We start from the raw sequence: 20,392 nt of genomic DNA on the forward strand, positions 1-20,392 counted from the left end.
ATTTAATGCTGTTTTTTCCCCCCTAATTTCCTCAATTTTTCGAATTCGCATATCTCTGTGAATATTGCACTTAGAAACGTGAAATTACTTTAGTTGGCATCGGGAAAGACAGAGCAACAACTTCTTAATTGGGTTCTTTGGCACACGGGGATGGTATAAAAAAATTTTTATTGTATTTTATAACTATACAACCCCTCACAACATGAATGACATATCTGAGTTGGGCACGTGATTTGGATACTTTTTCTAGTTGGGTATGTCTTTAAGACTAACGGCTCGCAAGTAGTGTCATACGCCCTGTTACCCATGCAGTCTGCATATACACGTAAAAAAATACAGTTGACTCCCGTTTTAACGAATACCGTTATAACGGAAAAAATATCGTTTTAACGAAAACTTTTCTAATCCCCCCCGGATAAGTTTACATAGGAACAATATAAAAATCTGAAATTTAACGAAATTTCTTTATTACTCCGGTCTCTTGGAGTTCATTATAATGGGGTTGACTGTATTCCCACCAAAAAAAATCTGATATTTTTGCAATTTTTTGATGTGAAAGCAGTCCTTTTTATAATGATTATGTCATTTTTACTTTTATAAATTTAAGAAGGAAACACAAGAAAGAAAGGGTGGGGAGAAAAAAAGAAAAATGGCCAAGGGGGCTCGGTTGTGCGTAAATGCCTTGAAATTCCACTTGTGCGCCTCTATATATAGCTCTTTCAATATTAAAATATTTCATTTATACGAAGCACAATTTCAATTCTTTGACATTTTCATTTTGACTCGAACTCCAAATCTTTGGCATTTAGACATCATTTAAAACTATCAAATCCAAGCAGTTTTTGCAAATTGTGAAAACGCGTCGCTGAATTGGTTTTTGCATGCGTATCATCAACACTAAAAACCATAAATTTTAGGTTGACAGATACAAAGATACGCATTGAGCGGGTTATGGACATTTCAAAATGAAGACTTGCGTGAGACTTACTTTTCTGAGAAATCAACAGACGCAGTGAGTCTCAAATAAACGGATTTAAATTGCTTTAAATGTGGTCATACGCCATTTTAGAAATTTTTTTTTTTTTCTAATGCCCACAACATTGTTTTTGCAGGATAGGAAAATTGTATTGAAATTATTTGGGATGTTGCAGGCCAGTAGTAGGCTTAGGTAGTAGGGCAGTTAATAGGAAGCATTACAGTATAGATTAAAAAAACTTTAAAGATGTGATGTCAATCTTAGTCCTACTAAGTCCCAATACATTATCTGCTTGGATTGCATATAGAAACTAATCAGCAACCCAAATGACGTTAAGATCGTCTTAAATATGTTTAAAATCACGTTTTTCCTGTTAAATTGAAATGAATGGCATATGAACACTTGCGATTTTGAAACAACAGCAAATTTATGCAATTACAGTTTCTTAAGTTATACAGCAATGTAGTTTTAAAAAATTTAATTTCGCGGGTATTTTTCCTCATGTACGATGTGGTCTCTTGGATGGAGTTCGTTATAACTGAATTCGACTTTATTTCTTTTCAGTGGAGGCAATGGGTTGGCACACTTCTCCCCAAAAATTCATAAAAAAATACCCCAGAGAGACAGCAATCATTCTTTATTCGATTTTTATAAATATATTCCCCATCAGACCACTCAGGTTTAGAAGTGCCGCGAGTTCGATACCCGGTTCGTCCTTGACTTTCCTGACATAGGGGGTACAACAAAAAATGGCGACTTGACCGCAGCGGAAAATTGCTACTGCAGGGAGTCTCCCATCGAAGGGGTTAGCGCACCAACCTCTCGATGAGCATAAGAAACAAGCCTGCCGTTCGGAATCGGCAATAAATTTTAGGTCCCGGGGTCTAATTAGCCCTCGTGTGCAGAAAATGACCGTGGTGCGACAAAAATTATCAATGTACAGACCACTCAGTGCCGGTTTAAGATAGCTTTGAGCTAAACTAGATGGCTCTCCGTCTGTAATTGCATGAAAACGATGGGTTTTTTACAAGCTTTCATTTTTCCACCCATCTACTTCTTGGATTACATTTACTACCAGCACTCAAAAGAATGTCAATGAATGGTCAACAAAGCTTTGTCTGTTTTCTTTATGGCAGCCCTCTTTGAATGAAAAGTCTGAACACACACAGTTTTCTGTCTTTACAGTTACTCCATTTTGCTTTAAACCTCTTCTATAGTTTGTGGCAGGGCCTACTGTCAACCCCAAGGCGTAAACCCACCGAGATTACATGCAACGCTTTTTTTATTTCCTTCCTCATGTTAATGTTACTTGAATAGCAGAAAAATTGCGAAAAATATATTCTATGCATTTTTTGTTTGAAATTAAATTTTTTTTAGTCAGAGTGACTAAAAAAATTTAATTCCACAAACTTCTTCGTGGCCCCCATATCAGTAGCCGTGGCTCCCCTTTCGCCAGATTTTCATCCGTGGCCCTCCTGGAATATCCTAGGGTCCCCCTGAGACCATATGGCCCCCGGTTGAGAACCACTGGTCTAATGTGTTCACTCGGCATGCGAGAGGACTTGAGTTCGATTCTCCGCAAGGGAAAGTTGAATTTCCTCTCTTTCCATCATCCAGCGTCAACCTTCTTCGCATCAGTCAGCTGTTGAAAACCTTCGTATGGATAGTGACATCATCCTCGGGTAGACATTTATAGTCGTTGGAAAGTGGGGTCGCCGTCCATTTCAGTCTCCACTATTCTGAAAAATGTCGGGGGTTGGGGGGGGGAGACTGTTTTTTTCCTCATTAATTCATGGACTTACAGTCCAGTGCACCCTTCCGCTTTTCGCGTGCATACGCTCTTGAGTCCCGCACATACAATACGCCTAGCAATTGGTGATGCGTTTTCTTTGGAAGGTAGTGTACAAAACGGAAAGCTAGGGATAACCAGAATGCCGCCCAAGATATCAGCCAAGAGCGGTTCGAGACTAAATTCGCACCCGTGCGACATTTGGCATACAGGTAAAACGGGCCCCGAAAAACGCGCCGCTATGTTGCTGCTCCAAACTGGATAAAATGCATCAAAAATTATAGTTTTCCCTGAGAATCGTTCCTTCCACAAAATTCACAGCTTGAATATTACATACAAAAAAAAAAGGTTTCTCACCCTTTCCCTGCAATGATCCCCCCCCCCCTCATAGCTCCGTGCGACCGCACGAGTCACACAGCCCTAGAACCACCCCTGCTCGTAGATTATAACCGAATACTGCCAATTTTCGCCAAACTCTGAGGAAATACGCGGCCTATAACGATAATTGCCTATTAACGAGCTTTTTTCGAATCCCTTTGAGTCGAACGAGGACCAGGCAAAAGTGACAGCGAAAAATTTCGTTAGGGGCCGTTCAAGTATTATGTCATCATCGATGGGGGGGGGGGGTTCCCGATTTGCTGACTTTTGATGACAAGGGGGGAGGGGAGGGGGGGGGGGTTTGGATAATGCTTACGTCATCAACCACCCTTTATGAAAATATGAGTTGGATTCAGAGGGGCAGAGCTGATGACGAAATTTTGCTGACAAGGGGGGAGGGGTCAGCGTTTTGCTGACTTTTGCTGACAAGGGGGGGGGGTCAAAAATGGCTAAAAATTTGCTTACGTAATACTTGAACGGCCCCTTATAACCGAGTGCATTGTGCTTTCAGCGACGTCATTAGCAATGTTCAATAACATCATTCTTTTTAGAAATCATTCTGGACTTCTAATCATTGACGTTATAGCCGAAGTGCCGTTACAACCGAGTTTGGCTACATTTTGTTACCTCGGGACAATTTAACAAACTAGCCGGGGACACCAGCGCACGAATTAGAAACGGGACGTCTGGTCAAACGATAATAACGAAACCGAAACCACTTTCTTGTTTACTGTATCTGATTTACTTTTACCGCGTCCGGATGGACTTTCCTTGATAGTTACTCACCCTACGCATTACGCTTATCTGGCAAAAAAAAAAAAACCGACCGGACAACCCCACGAACGGGGTCACTCGTCAGTGTCAATAGCCCCGGTAGCCATTCTAGGAGTGTGACCTCATCATCTCTGTGGGTCATCCAATTATAATGAAAATAAACGAAAGGGAATTCCCCCAATGCGAACTGCCTGCTCGCAATACGAGGAGGCACTCGTGGAAAAGTTAGAAGCACATCGATTGTGTCTCGGCCTTTTTCTAGGCCACAAGGAAAGTCGCATATAGAAAATAAAGTGGGGACAGGGGAAAGCCCGTCCTGCAACATGTCCATGTATCAATTACATGAGCGAGGGAATCTCTTTTTTTATTACATATATATATAAAACGAACGAGCGTGTGAACCGATCGGTGAAATCGACCATTTGGCTACAAGTCACTCATTCGATCCATTTGACGCTCCACTTGCTCTCCATCTCTCTCAACTATCACCACATGGGTAAGCATTGTAATGCATTATATACATTTATATAATCAATTTAAGACGACGATTACATGGCGCGTGGGCCCACTTACATGCCCGCATGCATAATTCATGAGCATTTTGAGATACCGATTATTATATCACTGCCGATCAGTGGTTCCGATCGGGTTTCCAGATCCCTTTTTCATCGTTTATTTATGCATTTGGGGCTCTTCTAACATTGGCCATGGGGCTCTAGTAAGTCTCGAGGAGGTCTATCGCTGGGATTCGACGTTGTGTGATGATAATTGGACCGGGGACTGCCGTTTCGAACCGATCTCCCCTCCGGTTGCCCTAGTCTTTATGTTGGTCTAGTTATGAGGCAGGATACGACGTAAACATTGGAGGGGGGGGGTGCCTCCCCCCCATATGGTTGCCAGAAGTTGCATTGTATGTTCGCGAATTATTTCAGGGCTCAAAAAGGTTATTTACAGAGGGGGGGCTGAAGTGACCTGAACATCCGGCGAATGTTATTGGACGACCTTGATGTAAGAGACAGTTTTTAGTGAAATGAAGCGATGTGTGAATCGGACGTTGAAATGATGTGCAGTCGGCGTGGGAATGGTGAAACGTGTCACCGTTGGGTGACAAGAGGGATGTATCACTTCTAAATGACAAGTGAGTTTATTGCAATTGAGTGCGTCACCGCTGCATTGACAATCGATAGCGACAACATTTAATGGCACAATCGAGAGCATCTGATGATTGTGTACGTCACCGCTTGTTTCCGACTGAGTATATGCCACCACTGAATTAACAATTTGGTACGTAATTGTTGAGTGACAATTGAGAATCACTGACGAGTCATGAGTTAATTCATCCACGCAAAGTGGCAATTCAGTATGCTACTGCTAATGATGCTGAGTTCATTGCCACTTAGTTCCGACTGCGTAAGTCGCCACTGAATGACAATTGAGTACGTCACTGCTGAGTGGCAATTGAATATGTAACAGTTTAATTGCCATTGTATACCTCACCTCTTATTATTAAGGGTGGGACACGAGACATTTATGATACCTCACCTCTAAGTGGCAATTGAGTACGTCACCGCTGAATTACAATTGAGTACGTTGCCGCTTAATTGACAATTGAGTATCACCACTGCATTGACAATTGAGTATCACCACTGCATTGACAATTGAGTATCACCACTGAATTGACAATTGAGTATCACCACTGCATTGACAATTGAGTACCGCTCATTTCTGCTGAATTGACAATTGAGTACCACTCATCTCTGCTGAATTGACAATTGAGTACCGCTCATCTCTGCTGAATTGACAATTGAGTACCGCTCATCTCTGCTGAATTGATAATTGAGTACGTAATCACTGAACTAATAATTGAGTACGTAATCACTGAATTAATAATTGAGTGAGCCACTAAATGGCAATTGAGCACGCCTCGTCACCACTAAATTGTAATTAATAATTGAGTACGTCACCACTGAATGATAATTGAGTACGTCACCACTGAATGATAATTGAGTACGTCACCACTGAATGATAATTGAGTACGTCACCACTGAATGATAATTGAGTACGTCATCACTGCATCGACAATATGAAAGTGTGTGCTGCCATCTACCTTCTGAGTCAAGCGTCACATCCCAGTCTATCTATCAGTCTGTGCACAACCTTTTTTCAATCAGCGGGCCAGATATGCGGTATTTCTGACTGTATATGCGGGCCGGAAAACTGTATATTCTCACCTGTATACACAGTTTCCCGGCCAGCATGTATACCATACCATACGACCCGTGTTTTGCGGAGCATTCCCGTAATTTCAGTCTCGATATTTTTATAAAATGTCCCGTTTTTTGTGTATTCTCGAAAAGGAGTGTTTGAATTTCTAATCTTTGCCGAAATGAAAAATTAAGATTATTTTCATGTTTTGTAAGTTATATTATGATAATTATGAATAATTATCGTTTTAATATATTCGTGTCACATATTTGTCAAATATATATATATTTTTTGGTGAACTATATATTTTTATCTATTGCAAATTGCAGTAGCCCTATTTTCCCGCAATTAGCGATTTTTCAGCAATTTTTAGCGGTAGTTGGCAACTTGACAAACTTATGACAATTTTTTTCGGGTATAATTGTCAACTTCACTTGCCTTTCACAACGTTCTTGGCTATTTTACTTGCCTTTGACAATTTTTTTTTGCCCATAATTGGCAACTTTAATTGAATTTGAAAATTTTTTCAGTTATCTTTTGCAGCTTAACTCACCTTTGACAATGTATTTGGCGATGATTGGCGATGCCTCGTACGAATCTCGATTTCCTGTATTTTTATGAAGGAAATATGGTTAGTCTAGGTATTTATCGCGGCATGTATTGATAAGTTGGAAATGTATTCATACTTTTCTACCAGAACATTTCTCGCGGGCCGGATGGAACCCACTTGGTGGGCCACATTTGGCCCGCAGGCCGGAGGTTGTGCACCACCTGGTCTACATTATAATTTTTTCTTTGTTCCTATGCAGGACCGTACGGAATGAAATCCTCGGCGATGATGTTGGTGGCGATCGTTTGCCTGGCGTTTCTCAACTTGTCGTCCGTGGACTGCTTCCCGGTAGTGACGACCCCTGAAGGGGGTGCGAGGCCCAACCTATCGACGTTGGTCGTCGAGAAAGTGTTCAACCCGAATTTCTGGATGAAGTTCTTCCAGACCCTCGACCTGGGGCACGTCAAGATCAGGGGCTTCTTCAAATCGTTGCCGAAATTGAAGTTTGGCGGCAAACAGCTCGGGTCCGACTTCACCCTGAACGCCTTTCCGGAGCTCTACATCGACGACCAACGCAGTTATGTCCAGTAGGGTCATTTTACGGACACAGCGGGCACAACGATCAATAAGTAAGTGTCATTCGACTCATTATCTATAGTTGAAATCTCGCCAATTAGAGATCTGGTCATGCCTGTGTGCCACTTACAGGTCATCAACATCTGTGACGAGCGAAAAGACGTACAGAGGTGAGATAAACACGGCTTCCGAAATTATCAATATAAATATTTTGGCGATAAACCTAAGTGGCATTTGCCAAAAACGACCAAAATTTGAGTGATGCAATCGCGAAAAAACACAAATTGAAATTTTATGGAGAGAGGTCGTGGATATTTGGGTAATTTGGATGATAATGAATCAGCATCAAAAGAAATTGAACCGGTGAAAGATACATAAACAGGGAAAATAATTTGCGGACCGGAAGAAAATAAAAAAATAATGATAAAACTTGGCCACACAGGTGTAAATAGAAGAGGTAATTTGCGGACCGGCAGAAAATAATTAAATAAATCGATAAAGAAATTGAACCGGTGAAAGATACATAAACAGGGAAAATAATTTGCGGACCGGAAGAAAATAATAAAAACAACTTGGCCACACAGGTGTAAATAGAAGAGGAAATTTGCGGACCGGCAGAAAATTATTAAATAAATCGATAAAGAAATTGAACCGGTGAAAGATACATAAACAGGGAAAATAATTTGCGGACCGGAAGAAAATAATAAAAACAACTTGGCCACACAGGTGTAAATAGAAGAGGTAATTTGCGGACCGGCAGAAAATAATTAAATAAATCGATAAAGAAATTGAACCGGTGAAAGATACGTAAATAGGGAAAATAATTTGCGGACCGGAAGAAAATAATAAAAACAACTTGGCCACACAGGTGTAAATATGAGAGGTAATTTGCGGACCGGCAGAAAATAATTAAATAAATCGATAAAGAAATTGAACCGGTGAAAGATACATAAACAGGGAAAATAATTTGCGGACCGGAAGAAAATAATAAAAACAACTTGGCCACACAGGTGTAAATATGAGAGGTAATTTGCGGACCGGCAGAAAATAATTAAATAAATCGATAAAGAAATTGAACCGGTGAAAGATACATAAACAGGGAAAATAATTTACGGACTGGCAGAAAATACAAAAGTAAGAAAAACAATTTGTGCACAGGCATTTAATAAAATATCTTCTATTTATCATCACAAATAGAAGAAATAATTTGCAGACCAGCAGAAATTAAGTAAATTGATAAAAAATTGGAGTGGTAAAAGATACATAAATATGGGGGGAATAATTTGCGGACCGGCTGAAAGTAAATAGGTAAGAAAATTTGTAACGGTAAAAAATACATAAATAGGAGGAATAATTTTTGAAGACTGGCGGAAAAATACAAAAGCACAAGAAATATTTGAGGACCAGCAAAAAAACATCAATAGGAGAGATAATTTGAAAATATCCATCCGTCCCGTATATACGGGACTTAATGCCTGTACGTAGGAGGTAGAATGGTGCGTTGCAATGTATATTCATGAATTATTAGCGAGTGGGGGGGGGGGGCTCAGTTTCCTCAAATGTTCTCATCCCCCCCCCTCCCAGGTTCTTCTCCGCTTATGGATCCATGCCATAGCAATAATAATTGCTTGTTTGTTTGTTTGTTTGTTTGTTTGTGTGTGTGCGCCCCTCTCTCCCTCTCCAGCTAGCAGTTACTTCAGGATTACTTACATCTTTGATCAATCATTGCCTGTTACCATTATCCTTGCTATCATCACCTCACGCTCCTCTACCCTAGCTATCATTGCTTTAGGCTCCCTCATCATCTTTATTATCATTGCCAGAGTCTCCGTTGCTCTTGCTATCACTTCTTGAGGCTCTCTTACCCTATATATCATTGCCCCAGACTCTTTCACAATACAGCTATCATTACCTGATTACCCTATCATCACGATACCTTACCATAGCTATCATTACTTCAGGCCTCTCTCTCTCTCTCTCACCCTAGCTGTCATTACCTCAGGCTTCTTGCTCTATTTCTCTCTTCCCCTTACCCTATACATCATTACCACAGGCTCCCTATCCCTAGCTATCATTGCCTTACGACCTCTTAACGTAGCTATTATTAAAAACTCAGGCTCTCTCTGACTCATCGTAGCTATCATCACCCCAGACTCTCATCGTAGCTATCATCACCCCAGACTCTCATCCTAGCTATGATTACTTGCGGATCCTCGGGCTCTATCTCACCCCAGCTATTATTTGCTTCGGGCTCTCTTTCTCTCTCACCCTAGCTATCATTACTCGTCGATCCGTCGCTATAGCTATTATTTTACGTCAATTCCCCTCTCACTCTAGCTCTAATGATTAATTACTAGAGCTATAACGATACAGCGATACTGTAATATTTTGTTCTCTTATGGTCATATGAATGAACTCATTTGAATGGATTTACAAAGACTTCCTGAAAATTTGTTGAACAGTGTATTTAGGCGTACATCAATCAATATTACAATGCCCATTACAAATTCTGACAATGTTGTCGGTAGCACGCAATTCGAGAAACTAATGTCGTTTCGGGGACTGTGTGTTGCAAGTTTTTTCAATAGGAAGGTGGATGTTGGAATTTCAGAAATTAGCCAATGACCCTGTTCAAGTCATCAACGCATTTGGAATAGCGGTCCTTGAACTCCTCACGGCGATGGCGGAACTAGAAGCCTCTTGTACAAACATTTCTGAACTCTCTTGTTATATTTACGGCAGGAAGTAAGGTTCCAGAGAGGTCTCGGTCTTCCTCCAACACCTGCTGAGACCCTAATAAGTTAGACCCAGTTATTATTCAAGATCCACCCCTTGATAGGTGATTGCCCGCTGCGAGGATTCAAAAAAATCTCTTCCATATTTACTTAACGTCAGTCACACTTTGAAGGATTGGTGTTTACTTCCCGGCCTTGGCGACTGTTGGCGTGCCAGCAGGCGATGCAACGTTAGCTGGTTTACGGGAAGTACGCGCGTACGTTGGCGCGTGTTCACCGTAGCGTTTGGGGCGAATTCGTTTTAAATTGAATTCGTTTCATGGCTCATGGAACACGTGACATCAATCTCAATATCGGGATGGTGCCGGAGGAGATAATATCTGCGAGGTATTATTATTAATAATCTGTGTGATGTTGGTGATGTGCTGATATAGAGAGAGAGAGATGCATTCATTCTCTTTTCTTTTAAAAATGGAGCCAAATCGGTAGATCCGTTTTGGCGATACCGTGCGTACCGTTCGTTGGTATCATTATTGGATGCATCCGAGGAGTTTGGACGAGAAGAAAGTTGCCTTTATATTGATATTCGTTCATCCGTCAGATGGCCGTGGATGATGATGGCGAATGTGGAGAGTGGCATCGATTGTGGTCCTCGGGTGAAACTGTGCCCTTGTGATTCGTTGGTTCTTGGATTAAGGATTTAGCCTCGAAGTAAGTTGTTTATTGTCCCAAGTTGTTTTCCCCATGGAATTATCTTTGTAAAAGGACATGCCCTTCGAGGGCAAACTATTGAAGTACTAATTATAAATAGGTCTTGACATCTCTCAGAACTTCGAATTCTGGTTACGGCCTATATGTCGTGTATACAGAAGTGTTTATCAATATTTTGGCACATGCGAACCGCTGAAAATAGTACGAAAATTTCGTTGACCGGCGGAAATGGGAGAAATAGTTTTGATCATTGATCATTTTTGTCTCACCACGGTCATTTTCTGCACACGAGGGCTACTTAGACCGGGGCCTGCAATTTATTGCCTATACCGAATGGGAGGCTTGTTTTTATACTCGTCGAGAGGTTGGTGCGCTAACCACTCGATGGGCGGAACTCCCCGCGGTAGCAATTTTTTCTGCGGTCATGTCGCCGTTTCTGTCGTACCCCTGTGTCAGGAAAGTTTTCAGACAAGGACGAACCGAGTATCGAACTCGCGACACCTCTGAACATCATTTTGTACTTTAGGCGAGTATCTTCTCGACCTGGGCTACAGCGTCCGAGAAATAGTTTGCGGACCGTCATAAGTAAATAAATGAGTGAAATAATTTGCGGACCCTGCAAAAGAGATACATAAATAGGGGAAATAGTTTGCAGACCGTATTAAGTAAATAAATAAGAGAAACAATTTGCGGACCAGCAAAAAATAAATGAATAGATGGGTGGGGAAAATTTTGGACAGGTAAAAGCTACATGAACGTGAAAAATAATTTGAGGGCTGGAGAAATACAAAAATAAGAGAAATAATTTGCGGACCTGCCAAAAAAGAACCTGCCATCATTTTTGGCGATAATTATCAATGTCCCGTATTTTCCCCGTATTTCGAAACCCAATTTTACGTATTTTTCCCGAGCAAATATGGTCAGCCTAATTAGACCGGTTTCACTCTAAATTCTCACAATAGCTGAATAATTATAATAACCCAGGATTTTAGGTTAACTCTTTCAGACCCTGCATGCACAAATGTGATGGTTGATTCTTCTCACTGTAGATTGTTTTTTTTTTTGACCTTATGGAGTTAAGACATGGCTTAACCACTTCACGTACAAGGTTTTGGTAAGAAATTTGGATTATCTCTATTCGAAGAATCGGCGATAAATCCGGTAACCTTATCATAACCTAACCATACGTTAGAAAAAGTAAGAAGTGGAAGTGAAAAAATATATAAAAGGGAAAAGTATAATTGGTAAGAGAGTTGTTTTTTTATAGTCTCTTTTCAACCTCACCCTACGTGTTCTCTTTCGCTCTTACATGTGTATATTCTATGATGTAAAAAGTTACATTATATGTGTGAGTGCAGAAAGAAAGGAGGGAAAGAAAGAGCTGCTTCAGTCGATAGGGTTACTGCGAAGCTTCACGAAGGTGAAAAAATAGAAAAGAAAACACGGAGAGAGAGAACTTGTTTGAATTTATTCCGCTGGCGTTTGGACGTAATATTACGTCCCTGATCGCAAAGGGATTGTGTAAGTTTTCAATTGGAAATATGGCGAATATGAAGTTTGGGGAAGAGGGGAGGGGCTTTCACAAGAGGGCAGCACTCACAATTGAACTTTCAGGGGCTTTTCAAGATGGCTTCCAGAAGATAGTGCCTCCGGGAAAAGCGAAATGAATTATTTCTTCACAAAGAAAATTTAAAAAACTGAAAATTTGCAGAAATGAATATTTGTTGACATTTTTACGTTTTTATTGCGTTTTTGGAGTATCAAAAGAACCAAAAACACATCGTGAAAATTCCCAAAAATGAACGCTTGCGATGCAACATTTTACAACCATTCATGTAACTGAGAACCGGGCGTGACTTGAACGGAGGTTTCCCGTTTTCATACGTCCCGTTTGTTCATAATGAAAACGGGGGCTGCATTTTCGTGCGAATAAGTTCCACTTTGGCACAGTTTTCCGTTGCCATCGAAAAACCGCCTCGTCTGTCGCCTTATCGAGAACACATTTTCAGACTTTCCAGCGACCTGGAAAGTCAGGGAAAATGTGTGTATTTGGCAAAAGCAAAAAAGGGGAAACTATAATACTCTTCGCAAAAGCCAAAGGGGAAACTTTAAAATATTGTTTAGCTAAAGCCAAAAATTAAACTGTATAATACTCTTCGGCAAATGCCAAAGGGGAAACTTTAAAATATTCTTTGGCTAAAGCCAAAAGGTAAACTGTATGGTACTCTTCGGCAACAGCCAAAGGGGAAACTTTAGAATACTCTTTGGCAAAAGCCAAAGGGGAAACTTAAGGATACTTTTCGGCAAAAGCCAAAGGGGAAACTTTAAAATATTCTTTGGCTAAAGCCAAAAGGTAAACTGTATGGTACTCTTCGGCAACAGCCAAAGGGGAAACTTTAGAATACTCTTTGGCAAAAGCCAAAGGGGAAACTTTAGAATACTCTTCGGCAAAAGCCAAAGGGGAAACTTTAGAATACTCTTCGGCAAATGCCAAAGGGGAAACTTTAGAATACTCTTCGGCAAAAGCCAAAGGGGAAACTTTAAAATATTCTTTGGCTAAAGCCAAAAGGTAAACTGTATGGTACTCTTCGGCAACAGCCAAAGGGGAAACTTTAGAATACTCTTTGGCAAAAGCCAAAGGGGAAACTTAAGGATACTTTTCGGCAAAAGCCAAAGGGGAAACTTAAGGATACTTTTCGGCAAAAGCCAAAGGGGAAACTTTAAAATATTCTTTGGCTAAAGCCAAAAGGTAAACTGTATGGTACTCTTCGGCAACAGCCAAAGGGGAAACTTTAGAATACTCTTTGGCAAAAGCGAAAGGGGAAACTTTAGAATACTCTTCGGCAAAAGCCAAAGGGGAAACTTTAGAATACTCTTCGGCAAATGCCAAAGGGGAAACTTTAGAATACTCTTCGGCAAATGCCAAAGGGGAAACTTTAAAATATTCTTTGGCTAAAGCCAAAAGGTAAACTGTATGGTACTCTTCGGCAACAGCCAAAGGGGAAACTTTAGAATACTCTTTGGCAAAAGCCAAAGGGGAAACTTAAGGATACTTTTCGGCAAAAGCCAAAGGGGAAACTTAAGGATACTTTTCGGCAAAAGCCAAAGGGGAAACTTTAAAATATTCTTTGGCTAAAGCCAAAAGGTAAACTGTATGGTACTCTTCGGCAACAGCCAAAGGGGAAACTTTAGAATACTCTTTGGCAAAAGCCAAAGGGGAAACTTAAGGATACTTTTCGGCAAAAGCCAAAGGGGAAACTTTAAAATATTCTTTGGCTAAAGCCAAAAGGTAAACTGTATGGTACTCTTCGGCAACAGCCAAAGGGGAAACTTTAGAATACTCTTTGGCAAAAGCCAAAGGGGAAACTTTAGAATACTCTTCGGCAAATGCCAAAGGGGAAACTTTAGAATACTCTTCGGCAAATGCCAAAGGGGAAACTTTAAAATATTCTTTGGCTAAAGCCAAAGGTAAACTACTTCGGCAAAAGCCAAAGGGGAACCGTATAATACTGTTTGGCAAAAGCCAAAGGGGAAACCGTATAATACTGTTTGGCAAAAGCCAAAGGGGAAACTTCAGAATACTCTTTGGCAAAAGCCAAAGCAGAAATCGTATAATACTCTTTGGCAGAAGCGAAAGGCGAAACTGTGTAATACTCTTTGACTAAAGTCAAAGGGGACACTGTATAATACTCTTTGGCAAAAGTCAAGGGAAAATGTATAATACTCTTCAGCAAAAGCCAAAGAGGGAAACTGTATGATCAGGCTGTATAGCTGTATAAACTCCTCGGCAAAAGTCAAGGAAAATATATAAAATTTAACAAAAGTCAGGCAAAATGTAAATGTAACATTTCGCAAAACTCGGTAAAATTTGAAATATTTCACAAAAGCCAGGGAAAATGTGTAATATTCGGCAAAAGTCACACACACACAGGGAAATATATGTAGGTTACGGTGAAAGAACGAAGACTGGTAAAACCGAGGATTTACCGGTAAGACCTAGGTTTTACCATGACGAGATGGTAAAAGCCCGAAATACACTTGTGAACGTTTTAATTTCTGACTTTAACCGAGTCACACCCATTTTTTAATGTTAATTTATCAGTTTCTGTCGTTTATTAATTATTGAATAATTATAAAAATTTACTAATTATGGTTAATAATTAACAAGTGAATTAATTTACCAGCGTGAACTTATATGGTTCCACGATAATTAATAAATGTTCATTAATTTACTCCGAACAGTAAAAGCCCGTTTTTAATGAATCAATTAAAAGTAAGCTTTTTTTGTTTTGTCATGCCCCACGTTAGGGGTCATTCAAGTATTACGTCAGCATCGGGGGGGGGAGGGAGGGGGTTTCCGATTTGCTGACTTTTGATGACGAGGGGGGGAGGGGGTGTTTGAAGGTTGCTTACGTCATCAACCACCCTTTTTGAATATGTGAAATATTCTAAGCTGCTGACGAAATTTTGCGGACAAGGGGGGAAGGGGGTCAGTGTTTTGCTGACTTTTGCTGACAGGGGGGGGGGGTCAAAAATGGCTAAAAATCTGCCCCGTAATACGTAATACTTTAATGGCCCCTTTTTTGTTAATTAACTAATTTAGTTTATGACCATAATAATGAATTAACTAACCATTTATAATAATAATTACAAATAACTATGATTACTAATTAAAAATAACTATAATTATAAATTAAAAACGGGCATTTTAGTTTAGTCCAAACTTTAAATCTATTAATTTATAAATTTATAATTAACTTACATATTTAACGTCAGGCACCGAAAAGTTCATGTTGGTTAATTTAACCAATTTATTAATTATTAATTTTAAATATTGAATAATTATATAGTTATCAGTTAATTAATAAGCGGCAGAAACTAATAACCTGTTGACGACTTATTGATACATTAAAAACGGTCTTTGACTTTGCAACATTCCGGAATAAAAACGTTTACAAGAGTATTTCGGGCTTTTACCAACTCGGATTGGTAAAACCTAGGTCTTACCGGTAAATCCTAGGTTTTACTAGTCTTCGGGCTTTAACCGTAGCATATATTAACAAAAGTCAGGGAAATGTGCAAATACAGTATTGTAGATATCGAGTTATAATCCTTTCTTTTCTGGGGTTCTGGCCAGAGAAATGATCAAGAGCAGATTTTGCTGTGGGGGGACCCTGCGTTTTATCATAATCGTTTTCTCACAATCGCCCGAGGCATTTATTTAGACATTTCCACCGCGATGTAATCCTCTCCATCCCGTACACACCCAGTTGCCTAAATGATCACATGAGTGGAAAAATATAATTCTCTTGGAAAATCTTCCAAGGATTATAACATGGGAAGAGAATAAAAATGCCATCGCTTCGGACACAAAAAAATGGGCATTAAGACGTTAATGGCGTCACTAATTCGACGCGCCATCTTGTCAAGCCCTCGATAAACATTTAGGTCTGTATAACTTGGACTAATCAAAAAGCATTAGTCATCCCTGGATTCACACGAAAAAAAAAATGCCATTTTTTTTGTATCGAAGCTCATTCGGGAGTCATTTTCTTGCTAATTTGTATCTGGGCTAATGAACGTTTCTATTAAGTATTTGTCGAATCGAACGATCTCCCGTGTGACTTCCATTTTAACGCCTCCAGCGTAACCTACCGGAACGAAGACTAGAAGCGCGCGGAAGCTTCTCGATTCCGACGACAGGTGGCGGTGTTGCAAATTGAAAACGAAACTGATTCTTTCAGAGATCATACACATGTAGTTGAGCTCTTTTTTTACCTTTTTTTAATGAACCAACGGAACGGTGGACGTGGTTATACAATTTTGCTGACTTGTGGAATGAAGAGGAATAATTTGCGGACCGGCAATGATGAATTTAGCAGGAAAACGTAAATGGGAAGAATAATTTCCGGCTCGATAAAATATAAGATAGAGTATTTTGCGGACCGGAAACGATATGTCAATAGGAGAAGTAATTTGCGAACCAGAAAAATATAGGAGAAATAATTTGCGGACCGGTAAAAAGTAAATAACTATGAGAAATATTTTGCGGAGCCGGTAAAAAAAATTAGTAATTATGGGAAATATTTTGCGGACCGCCAAAAATTAGTAATTATGGGAAATATTTTGCGGACCGGCAAAAATATAATAAATATGAGAAATATTTTGCGGACCGGCAAAAAATAGTAATTATGGGAAATATTTTGCGGACCGGCAAAATATAATAAATATGAGAAATATTTTGCGGACCGGCAAAAATTAGTAAATAAGAGAAATAATTTGCGGAATGGGAAAAAAAACAGGAGAAATTATTTTGGGATCGGTATAAAATAAATAAATATGGTAAATATTTTGCGGACCGAATATTGAATAAGCAAATAATATTCAAACCGGCAAAAAATAATGCCATACGCACTAGCTAGTTAGAAGTTCCTCAGGGGAATGTTTACAACAGGGAGGCACAACCTCCGGCCCGCGAAAGGTGTTCCGGCAGAAAATTAACAACATGATCTATATACCTAGGCTGACCATATCTCCCCGATAGAAATGCGGAAAATCGGGATCCATATGAGGCATCGGAAATCATGTCCAAAAGAAAGTGCCAAAGGCAAATAAAGTTGCCAATTATAGACAAAAAAATTTCAAAGGCAAGTAAGATTGAAAATTATAATTAAAAATTAGTTGTCAAAGACAAGTAAAGTTGCCAATTATAGCCAAAAAAAATTTTCAAAGGCGAAAAAATTTTCCAATTATATAGCCTAAAATCTGTCAAAGGCGACTAAAATAGACCTTTTAGCCTGAAAATTGTCAAAGGAAAGTGACGTCGCCAATTATAGCCAATCGAATTGTCATAAGTTTGTAATTTGTTTCAACTGTCAAAAGTTTGTTTCTTAACTATCGCTAAAACTGCTGGAAAATCGCAAATGTGATAAATGCGGTTATTATGCATAATGGGTTAGTGTGCATATTCGCCAAGCATTTTGGTAAATTTGATAAATTTCCCTAAATTAATCCCTTTTGCCGGTGATTATGCATAGTACACAAGCGTCGTTGGTAAATTCGATAAATTTCCCTAAATACATCACTTTTACCAGCGATTATGCATAGTACCCAAGTGGCGTTGGTAAATTTAATAATACAAAAAATAACAATTTTACCGGTGATTATGCATAATTCCGAAACATCGCGTCGTTGTTAAACATGATAAATCGTACAATATGATACTATATATCATAATTCATGCATGTATTGTATCATTATATCGGGGTAAGATCGTAAAATTTGTATCATTATATCGGGGTCGGACTGATATTCATCACACATGCTACACTCATTTGTGAATTTTTTTCATATTTATCAAATTTACCAATTACACTAAAACATTATGCATAATCACGGATAAAGGTGATAAATTCCAAGTATTTATCAAATTTACCAACGACGCTTGATTATTATGCATAATTACCGATAATGGTGATAATGTTTTCGGTATTTATCAAACTTACCAAGATGATTCGTAAGTATTCATAATAGCCGGTTATTATGCTTCATTCCAAGCACCTATGATACATTATTGACTCTCCTCTGTATTTTCTAGGCACGTGATCCGAGTGAAGAAATGAACCGGCAGAATGCTTCTATGACTCTGGTCTTGTGCGCATGCGCCTGTCTGATGACGTCTTCGACCTTCGCCAGCACCGGCCACGACCGCCACAGGCGGAGCCTCGGCAAACTGCTGATGCACATGCGCTACGACCCCGTCCGCCTCGTGAGGTACCACTACGCCTGGGACATCACCAAGGAGATCATGAAGAGCTGGCGCGACATCATACCGACAGTGCTGCTGCTGCCTATCACCAGCAGGCTCCCCGACGAGGCCGGGGTAACGAAGTTCATCAAGCCCGAATCCCAGGTCATAAAAACAGCCCACCCTTTCAACTACGACGGCGACCCTTACCCAAAGGACCCCAGTCACATCCACTACGTCAATTACTACTCGTCGCTGGACGACAAGTTCCGCGATGGCTTGAGCCAACCGGGACAGTTGAGCTACTCTTCCAGCAGCAGCATCAGAGACCAGAGTATGACTTACCCGGTATTACCCACGGGACAGTTTCATTTCGGTTACCCCAGTGGCGCCGGGAGTCAACCTACCCGGAACAACTACGGGATCCCCGCGCAGTATCTGGTGGCGGATTCCAGCGACAACTTCCTACATGACGATCCTGTAGGTCACAGAGACAAAAACTCTCTACGACTGGCCCACGTTCGCCATATCGGGTCAGTGTCTGACCCAAGACACAGGCCCAAGAAAACATATCGCGGACGGCATCCCGGTGGCAACTCTGCTGGTGGCCTGAACGTGATCCCCCTTCGCGGCTTCGGCACACATCCGTCGCCGAAGTTCGCGATTGCCGACAGCCTCGGGTCACCGAGTGCGCAGTTCCTGATCCGACTACCCCGGCCGCCAAAGAAAGCCGTGAACGCTATCGGGAAGGAATACCCAAAGACATGGACAAGACCTGTACGAGTGCTCGTTTGCCGTGACGGCACCGTGTCTACGAAATGTCGATCGCGAATAGACACCGTCGAAAATCTCGGGAAGGACAAGCATCGGAAGCCCACCGACGACGAGACACCGTTGAATACTATATCGAGTGACTGGAAGACGCCTCATCCTTCCTCCTCCAGGTGTCTCCGCGCGAATATCAGCTGCGAAGGCGTTAAGCTGCCGAACGGGAATGGCTTGAAACTACCTTGGCCCAGCGATTATGTGACAGCGGAGGATGATCCACCCGTCGATGCCGAGATGGCATCACCTACTGATGACCCGTCATCGGCGGTAACCCCATCAGCAGCGATGGCCGAAGTCATAAGGAGGCTCAAACCCGACCTCGACGTAACGAACGCATTCCAGAGCGGGATATGGCTGAAGCACCAGAATTACAGCTGATGAATAAATACCACATTCAGTTGCGTACCGGCACATTCGTTGGCATCAACGGGATCGCGTGGAAGAAGTCTTTGCAACGAAGCGCCATCTGTTATATGCCAATTATTCAGTTCTGTTGTCAGTGCCATCTACCGTCGATGTTCAGATCTTCTATGGAGAGAAAAGCCGATCGGTTCAAATAAAGACGAGCCGTTTCATTATTTGTTCGGTAACAAACAGAACACTCGGATATAACGCGAGTCTCGTTACAACGAAAAATTGTTCAGATAAATATCTCCTTGTACAAAATAAAGCCGTCCGTTTGATTGATTCGATTCACTTGTTACGTCCAGGATCAATTTAACCTTGCGGACCGGGGAAATTAGGTTTGCAATTTAGCGGACCGACATAAATGGGAGAAATAATTTACTAATTAACCACTCCGCGTACATGCGTTTGGCGACGAACTTGGATTGTCCCTATTTGACGAATCGGCGATAAATCTGGTAACCTAACCGCACGTTAGAAAAGGGAAAAATAAATAGATAAGATGTAGATAAGTGAGGGGTTTTTTTTGCTATCCTCTTTCCACCCTCAACCCATGTCTTCTGTTTTGCTCTTAGGCTATACGTCCATAAGCGCACCGCTTCTCGCTTTATCGCTTAAACAGCGGCAGTTGCGAGGTGAAACCGCGCGATTCTAGCTGGTGGCTGTTGCAGTGCACCGGGTCCAAATGCGCGATCAGTTGACACCATCACGTGAGGAT

At 40.8% G+C, this 20,392-nt stretch overlaps 1 protein-coding gene across 2 annotated transcripts; it reads left to right on the forward strand.

The window, feature by feature from the left end:
- The first annotated feature begins 4,096 nt into the window (after positions 1–4,096).
- On the forward strand, positions 4,097–19,961 carry LOC149071029 (uncharacterized). 2 transcript variants are annotated; one of them, XM_089248620.1, is made up of 3 exons: positions 4,097–4,413; positions 6,932–7,301; positions 18,292–19,961. In XM_089248620.1, the coding sequence occupies exon 3, from the start codon at positions 18,313–18,315 to the stop codon at positions 19,645–19,647; it is 1,335 nt and encodes a 444-aa protein (XP_089104746.1). In that variant the 5' UTR covers positions 4,097–4,413; positions 6,932–7,301; positions 18,292–18,312; the 3' UTR covers positions 19,648–19,961. The 2 variants fall into 2 exon arrangements, with proteins under 2 accessions (XP_089104746.1, XP_089104747.1); XM_089248621.1 differs by lacking the exons at positions 4,097–4,413; positions 6,932–7,301 and adding an exon at positions 10,207–10,694.
- Positions 19,962–20,392: the final 431 nt, after the last annotated feature.

Source organism: Pholcus phalangioides, unplaced genomic scaffold, assembly GCF_987345545.1.
Source record: "Pholcus phalangioides strain wild (caught in Gottingen) unplaced genomic scaffold, Ppha-v1.0 ptg000020l_1, whole genome shotgun sequence".
Taxonomy (NCBI): Eukaryota; Metazoa; Arthropoda; class Arachnida; order Araneae; family Pholcidae; genus Pholcus; species Pholcus phalangioides.

Excerpts from the sequence above, each read along its gene's own strand:
- LOC149071029 (XM_089248620.1), top strand. The coding sequence starts at position 18,313 with ATGAACCGGCAGAATGCTTCTATGACTCTGGTCTTGTGCGCATGCGCC.